This window comes from Gopherus evgoodei, unplaced genomic scaffold (assembly GCF_007399415.2).
Source record: "Gopherus evgoodei ecotype Sinaloan lineage unplaced genomic scaffold, rGopEvg1_v1.p scaffold_41_arrow_ctg1, whole genome shotgun sequence".
Taxonomy (NCBI): Eukaryota; Metazoa; Chordata; order Testudines; family Testudinidae; genus Gopherus; species Gopherus evgoodei.
Window position 1 is genome coordinate 648,154 of NW_022060062.1, and position 9,066 is coordinate 657,219.

The window sequence follows — 9,066 nt, forward strand, 5'->3', positions numbered from 1 at the left end:
AAGGATATTTACACTGTATATTTTGCATGTGACATTGACAATTTGTGTTTGAACAGTTATAAAAATTTGGCATTGGGAATCTCATTTACTGTCATTAAATAATTGTTGTCTGACCACCCCCATAACTTCCCACAGCTCTGAACACTGAAACTGTAAACATTGAAAAAAAGACTTAAAATAAATATACCTTCTATTGAAAGTAAAAAAAAGAAATTGACAAAATGAATATTGTCAAACCCACTTAACAGCAATCGAAATATGCCAGGGGATGGAAGTTCACAGCTAAGGCCCCCAACCTTAACTCTGCCCTGTGGTGGCACCATGCAATCGTCATAGGGCTATCAATAAGGCATTTTAGTGTATAAAGTCCCAGATTAGATTATACCAATTTGTAAAGACACATGAGCTCTCTCCTTCAGGGTGGGACCTGCACTGGGTTGTTTCTTTTATTAATAATTCCCAGAAGTCAATAGATAAATACAGGCGAGTCTCATCTTACTCTGGGGTTACATTCCGCTGTCAGCGCGTAAAGCGAAAATTGCATATAATCAAAATTACATTGAGTGTAATGGTGGGCGCAATCGCCTGCACTAAGGGACAGTATTTAAATTATTTTGTTCTCTATTTTTGCCAACTTTGCAAAGCTGAGTTCACTCGTTAAATGCACGTAACATGAGACTCGCCTGTAATAGTTTATCAGTTATGAAGTGGCCATTTTGGATGTCTGAGGCATGTCTGTTATTTTGCACTAGAGGCCAGGTCCTTGGAGAGACGGAATCTTGGTTTCATTTTAACTTGTCCATGCTCAGAAGCTTCCGGAGTTTGGTTCAAAGTATTTCCATGTTTCCCTGACCTGTTCTTAAAAGTGCTGCTATAGAAAGTGGGGACGGGCAGGAACTCACGGCAGGATCAGTAGCTGAGTCCCGTAGATATTTATAGCTCATGGGAAGGAGGATGGGGATTGGTGGGTGTCTGGGGATTTAATAATAATCACAAATATCATCGTTCTTAATGAATTTTCATCTTCTAATTCCCGTAACCCACTAATTATCCCTGGCTGCCCCTTAGCTTGTGGAATGGACAAAAGCCCCGTCTGAATTCTCACACATTGCCCTTCTCGTCCTGGAGGCTGCAGGATAACATCCACATTTCTCTCCAGATCAACCCATCCTCCCAGGGGGAAGGAAATGGCTTCAATGGAGCTGGCTCAGGTAAGAGATTACTAGGGAGCTGGTGGTGAGTTCTGCTTGGAGGGAAAGGAGCAGTAAATGCACAGGAGGGTAGGAGCTGCTGGAGCTGGTGGGAGGCAGGAACTATCTAGGGTGGAGAAAGGGAGGGGACCGGATGTGACAAACCTGCTGAGACTTGGTTAATGTAGAATGTGATGGGTTGTCACCCCAGGGTGCAGTCTGGGGGGCTTCTGGGAACTGCTGTGCCCGCTAACCCTCAAGCTGGACTGGCCCTTCTCACACTGCTTTGCTGGAGATTCAGCCAGCCTCTCCAGGCTCTGTTCTCACTCAACACAACAGCAGGTGGCACCATACACCCAACTAAGCTACCTGAGTGCTTTACCTAAGTCACACAAAGACAGAGAGAAGACAACAGCCAATTTCCCAGCTCCCCAACCTTGCAAACCTGCTGTAATATAAATCCAGAATTATACCATCTTATACTGCACAAGGGTCTGTATAAAGTAAGCTCATTAACACAGTTCACCTTCCCCTCAATATGGGACAGATAATGCACAACCAACTTGTGCTAACCAAGCTGAGATTTTCTCTGGACACTTCACTCAAAATACACGGGTTAAGATAAAGCATAAAACAAATTTATTAACTACAGAAAGACAGATTTTAAGTGATTTTAACTGATAACAAACAGATCAAAGCAGATTACTTAGCAAATAACCAAAAACTCAAATTAAGCCTAACAAACTAGATGGATAGAATCTGAATGAGCAATTTCTCACCCTGACTGATGATACAAACACCAAGTTTCCATACACAGGCTAGAAATCCCTTTACCCTGGGACCAGCACTTCCCCCAGTTCAAACTTTGTTCCTCAGGTGTTTCCAGTTCTCTTGTGTGGGGAATGAGGCCAAGAGATGATGTCACACCCCACCTTATGTAGCTTTTCCATATGGCAGGAACCCTTTGTTCCAAACTCACTTCCCAGTCCAGTGTATGGAAAAATACAGGTACCAAAATGGAGTTCAGTGTCATGTGGTCTGGTCACCATAGTATAGTAAAGAGAGTCTTGCACTGTGTCTGCATACTTATAAGTTATGGATACCATTGGAAACAGAGATTGAGGGGTAAGGGAGCCTATCAGAATAAGGCCTCCTTCAGTTGACACTGTCTCAGTGACCTGACAAAATGGTAACTAAGAGAGATATTTTATACATTTCCTTATGGTAATAGGATGGCTATATACTACATCTGCTCCTTTACTCTGATTACAGTAATGTCAATAGCTGCCCCAACCCATATGTGGCCTTTGGGAAGTCCATAATTAAGCATCAAGCATTAATACTCATGATTTACATCACTTACTTATTAATAATTCTAATACATGAATGCGGCCCAACTGCTGAGATACTGCATAGCAACCTAACTGCTAAAGCCCACCCCTGCTTTCAGAATCCTGTGGGTATTGCACCTGTTGGTGATTACGTGTTAGTTTTTCAAAATGTAGGGTCAATATATCTCACCTGGGATTCTCTCCTTATCCTGAGGCCTGTTCAGGTAAATCCCAGACTTCAGCAGAATCACTCCCACAAAGCCCCAACTTAATATAAGGTCCTTGCCTTTAGCAAGCTCAGGATCTCTTTACTTTACCGCAGCCAGCTGACCTATGCTGCACAACTCCACCTGCGTGAATAATTTAGCCGGAGCAAACATAACTTAGGTTGAGTTACTGCCGGGTGTGCACTGGGGGGGGTCGATGGGAGCACATCGGGGTAGAGTCAGGTAGAGTACAGGGGTTGACTGGAGAGCCATCTGCAGTCAATCTGCAGTTGATTTGGCGGGTCTTAACTAGACCCACAAAATTGACCATCAGTGGCTCAATCTCAGAGCGTCGATCCTGGCTATAGTGTAGACGTGCTCTTAAGAGCCCATTTATCTATTGTCGGAGATAAACTCAGTTCTCACTCTTTGGATGGGTGCAGCAAAGCCAGATGCTTTATTTATTCTCAAGCAATTGCAGAGAGGGAGGGAGTGTGCTAGGACACAGGGTTTCCCCAGTCCTAGGCAGGTCTCTCTCCCAGTAAACAATTCCAGCAGCATTTATACTTTTTGCTACATACAATAATAAGCAGCAGCTGAATTTTGTTTATACATAGGCCATCTTGATATCTTATTTCTCTCACTTCTATTTAGACGCCAATCTACATTCCTCATTATCGACACAAGGTCACAACAACTTCTCCCACAGTTCTTTCCCACTCACCTCACACAATCCTTGCTTCTACAAATCTCGCGTTAGTAGGGTTACAGCTAGCCTGACTCTAACAGAAACTGTCATGCATAAAAATCCCCTACAAATCCCTGTCAGTCCTTTCTCTGCTTCCACACCATGTTCACCTCTCCTTGCCCCTCCATGCATGTTCCAAGCTAATATGTAATTTTCTGATGACATTTTATCTCTAGCAAATATAAAATTGCCCACAAGACTTGAGACTAGGTCAAAGATCATAAAATCAGGTTGCGGTCAATAGGAGTGAGAGTTTGGAGAGACTCTTGGTCCCCCGCTCCCCATGTGCAGCAGTCACAAGCTGTCTTCCCTCCAGGCTCCTTGATCTTCAAGCCTGTCCCTCCTGAGGTTATGTGGCCCAGTTCTTGTTTCTTACATTCCCCTTGTCCAGAACGATTAAAGGCTGTTGCTCCTGAATTTTTGTGTTTAATTCCCCAGCCTTCTCCACACACTGGGGGAGTTTAATTCTCCCTCCCATTACACCTGAATCACTAGATTTCCTAATTCCCCAGAATGTGCTTTTCTGATATCACAGCTCTGGGATAGCTAAGCCTCTGACCTGCCTCCATGGTGTACTCAAGGAATGCCTTTCAGGTATCAGGCCTCTAGACAGCACCTCTCTATGGGTAGGGACCCACATGCCCCTCCTTTTTGACCAGGTTTGAGGATTGCAGCTTCTCCTACACTGCGTTCACTGGACTAACCTCCAGTTCCCGTGCTTTACTTACTCTCCAAGGGCTGTGAGCAGTGCGTGTGTGCGGCTGAGATGGGAATTTTGGTGATACTTGTATGATGTTAATACACACCTCGGTTTCCCTCTCTGATTGGTGTTGCTATGATTAGAAAGAGCAGGAGACATGAGGTGTTTTGTCATGTAGCTGTCATGGGGTGATACGAATGAGTTATTAAGGACTGGCTGGGGCCAATCTACATCAATGGAATACCTGACAGAGATAAGAGAATAATTGTCACCTGTCCACAGGAGGCTCTCCCCTAGCTGAGTGAAGCATTTATGGACTGATTATGGTTTTGGGAGCAGGAAGAACTGGGCTCGCAGACGCAGGGAGCTCTATTGGAGAGAAGACAAGTGGACAGGTACAGTGAACGGAAACCAACCTCTTTTCTACAGCAGCTTGGCTCAAGGGCATTGGCCAGTGTGGACTATAATCTCTTCTTTGCTTCTCTGTGCTAATCTAAGGGCTTTCCATTGTGTGTTTCGGTTGACTAATAAACCCTGCTCTGTTTTAAAAGTCTGCCCAGTGTCACAGCACAAACTTGCTCTGTGCATTGAATGACAAACAGTCTCTGAACAGGAGTGTTTTTCAGCTGGGCATGCTGGCAGAACTCACAGGTTGAAATAGCGGTGTTGAAGCCAGAGCCTCAGTCGTAGGTGTTGAAGCTACATGGCCTATCCTTGTGGAAGACTGGGACCCCTTGAGGGTGTAGTGCCCTCAGGGCATTGCCCAGATCCTGTGGATCCATGACAGTGTTATTCTGCCTTATGGGGAAAAGATATAAAGCAAGAAAAGCATGAGAATGCATATTTACCATCAGTCCTCTTGGGAATCCCGCATCATTTCCAAAGTGTATTAAGAACCTTCTTTAAAAGCTTACATCTGGGTTATCAGGTCATGTCATTTTCTAGCCCCAAAAGACCCCCCTCAGTCAGCTCAAACTCAGCTGTTTCTCCCCAAAAAGTCTCTGTCTTCTTCAGTCTCCTGAAAGAGGTAAAATCAGTCACTGCTCCATTCTGTGTGGGGCAAAGCTTCAGAAGATGGAGTTCTGCATAACCAGCCTTGAGATCCAGCCTTAGTGACACCAGATTGCACAGGAAACCCATCCCTTAGCCTCCCTGGTATCATCTGGCCCATCTCAGTCTGTGAAGTATTCATGCTTTCAAGGGCTGGCTCAAAGATACAGATAACAGACATAACTAGGGCCAGTGTTTGCTGGCAACGAAAACAGTCATTCCCAAGCATGAGCAATATATAATCCTTTACAGCCCGAAAGTGCATTGGGGGGAGGGGACAGGAGCCAGCTGTGTGGGGGAGGTGGGGTCCAGACACTAGGCATTGAGAGCCTAGAGCCGGCGGTGTGCTGGGGAGACAGCACATCAACCAGCTGTGTGCAGAGATGAGCAGGGGAGAGGTCCTATTGATGCAGTCGAGAGCAAGTGCAAGCGCCATCTGCTCTGCAGCACAATGAGGGAGCCCAGCGTCCCAAAGGAAGCTCCACCATGTTTCTTCTGAGCCCAGGCTTGTATGCGGAGGGATGAAATTGGCAGCAAGTCTCAAAAGCAGCCAGCCCCCAGCCTCTGCCCTGTGTCTCCAGGCAGAAATCTGGGGTTTGTGACCCTGCATCCCCACCCACCCTCTGTTCAGCTATTCTGGATATGAAGGGTGATTCCAGAAATGAAGAGTAATTTCAGGGGAAAATGCAGTAATAGCAGCAATTTCCAGAAAACACTGGCCCTAGTCATAACATTAAATACAATAGGCTCAAGATCTATACCTGCATTCATCAGATCTGTCGCTCTGCCTTCACATAGTTCATTCTGCTGGTGGGTTCCACCTTTTCCCTCTTCTGTGTCTGTCTTGTCTATTTAGACTGTAAATTCTTCAGGGCATGGGCCATCTACTGTTCTGGGTTTGTACTATACCTAGCACAACAGGGGCCCACGGTTCTTTGGCTCTTAGGCACTAAGGTCATTAATATGATTTATAATAGTCATAACTCTCCTGCCACTATGAGCAAAGGAAGCCGGCCTTGGAATGTTACATCTTAAAAATGAACTGGGGTTAAAACCATGCAATATTCCTTGCTACAAGTATCTCACAAATTCCAAAAGGACCTTCCTTGTTTTCTTTGCCTTCCCAGGATTTCCAATTTCCAAACCTGATGTGATCTCGCAGCTGGAATGAGGGGAACAGCCGTGGGTCTCAGACCTCTATGGCTCCGAAAAAAAGTGCTCCCGAGAACTGTCTGCACAGGTGAGGAATTGGCTAAACCATCTCAAAAACTGTCCATGAATACAGGAAATCTTTGAGATGCCCTACAAAGACTCTCCAAGTTGTGAGCTCTCCAAGTTCAGGATTGTTCCCTGCAGATGTGCAATCATTAGGCAGATGTCATTCATGACTTCCCACCTGTCCTGACGGACGGTTGGCAGCATGTCCCTCCCCAATCTCATTTTCCCTTGAGATTTCTGGTGAGATGCACACCCATCTCTCTCCCCTCTGGGGAAGGGTCTGGGGAAAATTGGCTCCTGATGAGTTTGATCTCTCCTGTACATATTTTGGTTTGTTCATCCTTTTTCCATTCCTCTCTCTGAAATTTCTTTTCTCTCTGGTGCAGGGAGTGACCTATGTCTGGATTCTCTCTGTCTCCCATCAGGTGATGGGATGGTGAGTGAGAACGAGGAGACACCCCAGTAGGAAGATGTTGAACAAGTAGAACCACATGGGATGTTATCAGGAAGTGCCAAAGGGTATGTTTCTGGGAGTTGTGCACTCCCAGAAAAAGCAAAAGCCTGTGAGACTAAGCACAGGCCAGAGGAAAACTTCAGTAGCCACTCAGACCTTATTACCCGTGAGAGCATCAACTTGAAAGAGAGACACTACACATGCCATGAGTGTGGGAAACGCTTCAGTGGGAGCTCAGACCTTCTCACACATCAGAGAATCCACAGGGGAGAGACACCCTACATGTGCTCTGAGTGTGAGAACAGCTTCAATCGGAGCTGATACCTTATCAGACATAGGAGCATCCACACAGGAGAGAGACCCTACACATGCTCCGAGTGTGGGAAACACTTCAGTTATAGCTCAGCCCTCATCACACATCAGAGAATTCACACGGGTGACAAACCGTTGGAGTGTGGGAAACGCTTCATGGATCGTTCAGCCCTCATCACACATAAGATAATCCACACAGGAGAGAGACCCTACATGTGCTCCGAGTGCGGGACAAGCTTCAATAAGAGCTCAAATCTTATCACACATAGGAGAATCCCCACAGGTGAAAAACTATATGGATGCTCTGACTGTGGAAAACACTTCATTGATCATTCAACCCTCATCTCACATCAGATAATCCACACAGGAGAGACGCCCTTCACATGCTCTGAGTGTGGGAAATGCTCCATTCATCGTTCAGCCCTCATCTCACATCAGCGCTCTTCCCTGATTCTTCTGAATGCTGCCCCAGAGGGGCGTTTTCTTCTTTCACTCATGACTGCTGTTCTGTGACAGCTAGAGCAGCTCCCAACACTCAATTGAAGTGGACAAATAAGCAGACTGGTAGCAGAGTCTGTGTGAGGGAAGATCTCAGCGTTTTAAGGGTCTAACTGGCTCCTATGATGTCAGTTGATTGCCTCAAGTGTTCTCTTCAAGTGGGTTCAGAAAAGCAGCAGGAAAGAGGAAGCTCCCTGAGAAGCTGATGTGAATCAGTCCAGGTTCCTGGGGGTGTTTGAGAGGTACATAAGAGGCTCCTCCTCCTCTCTCTCCCTGCAGCTCCTGCTGCTTTCTGTTATTCCCTCTCACCTTTTCTCCTGCCAGTCTATTATGTCTCTTGTGCCCTCCTTCCTCCAGCACAGCACTCCACCTTCTCTGTGCATCTCGAGCAGAGAGAATACATTATGTACCAGACACAATTTTCTATGCTCTGGGTCTTAGTGGCGCCTCCGCACAGTCTGGCACCTGAGGCGGCCACTTCTGTTCACCTCATAGTGAGGCCAGCCCTGTCCTGTGGATACAGAGAACCTAACTCCCATTGAGGTCAGCCAGGGAGGCTGGATGTGCACATTGCAGGAAATAGACTGTCAGGGCAGCATAATTCACTGAAAAACCGTGTCTTGCTAATTGCAACCCAGGCTCTCACTGTGTGGCTCTTTGTCCTGCCTCTGTTGCCTAGAGCCTGAGCAGAGCTTTCTGAGACAGCTGCTGCTGCTGCTGCTCTTGCCAGCCATCGAAGCGCATTTCCCATCGTTGCTCTTCTGGCTACAGATGCTCGACTGCAGCAGCTCTGCGGAGATGCCAGCCTCGCTCTTTAATGTCCATTCTCCCCGTGCTTGCATGGCACTTCATGGAGCATTGAGTAGCCTCAGGAAAACATCCCAGTTGTGGACACAGGCACCAGCAACCGCTTTCCCAAGTGAAAGTCCCCTTCGCAATCCAGGGAGCCTTAGCCTGAGTTGTCTGGAGCACAGGGTTTGGCCCATGGTGACTGCAGACACTGCCCCTGCTGCACAGCTGCATGGTGACGCCTGGGACCCCTCTAGTCCGTCAGAACTCGGCTCTCCCGCATTCTGCTGAGCGGCGGAGATCTGTGGGAACAGAAAACCTTTGTTAGAGATGGAAACTCTCCTCACAGGAACACTCTGTCAGTGGCTGCCAGATGCCTTTCCTGGGAAACCCAAATGCGCAGCCCTTCGGGTTCCCACAGCAGAGATCTCTGCTCATTCACTGGTCACCCGTGGCTGAAGTCTCTGACGAGTGAATGTTGAGGGGACTCTGCAGACAGTCCCTTCTCCAGCACCCATAATGAGAGGAGGTTTGGCCTTGTGATGTGAGGCCAGGGTCTGAGAATCAGGG

At 46.9% G+C, this 9,066-nt stretch overlaps 1 protein-coding gene across 1 annotated transcript; it reads left to right on the forward strand.

Annotated features, from left to right (window-relative positions):
* Nucleotides 1–1,183: 1,183 nt before the first annotated feature.
* LOC115642552 (gastrula zinc finger protein XlCGF7.1-like) lies at nt 1,184–8,005 on the forward strand. Its single transcript, XM_030546174.1, has 4 exons — nt 1,184–1,211; nt 6,353–6,465; nt 6,830–7,179; nt 7,264–8,005. Exons 3-4 carry the CDS (start codon nt 6,940–6,942, stop codon nt 7,720–7,722), a joined length of 699 nt encoding a protein of 232 aa, XP_030402034.1. The 5' UTR covers nt 1,184–1,211; nt 6,353–6,465; nt 6,830–6,939; the 3' UTR covers nt 7,723–8,005.
* The last annotated feature ends 1,061 nt before the right edge of the window (nt 8,006–9,066 follow it).

What these genes read in the sequence shown, in the direction of transcription:
- LOC115642552 (XM_030546174.1), top strand. Translation starts at nt 6,940, where the DNA reads ATGTTATCAGGAAGTGCCAAAGGGTATGTTTCTGGGAGTTGTGCACTC. An exon ending in ACAGGGGAGAGACACCCTAC is followed by an intron (nt 7,180 to 7,263) that starts ATGTGCTCTGAG and finishes GAGAGACCCTAC; the next exon opens with ACATGCTCCGAGTGTGGGAA.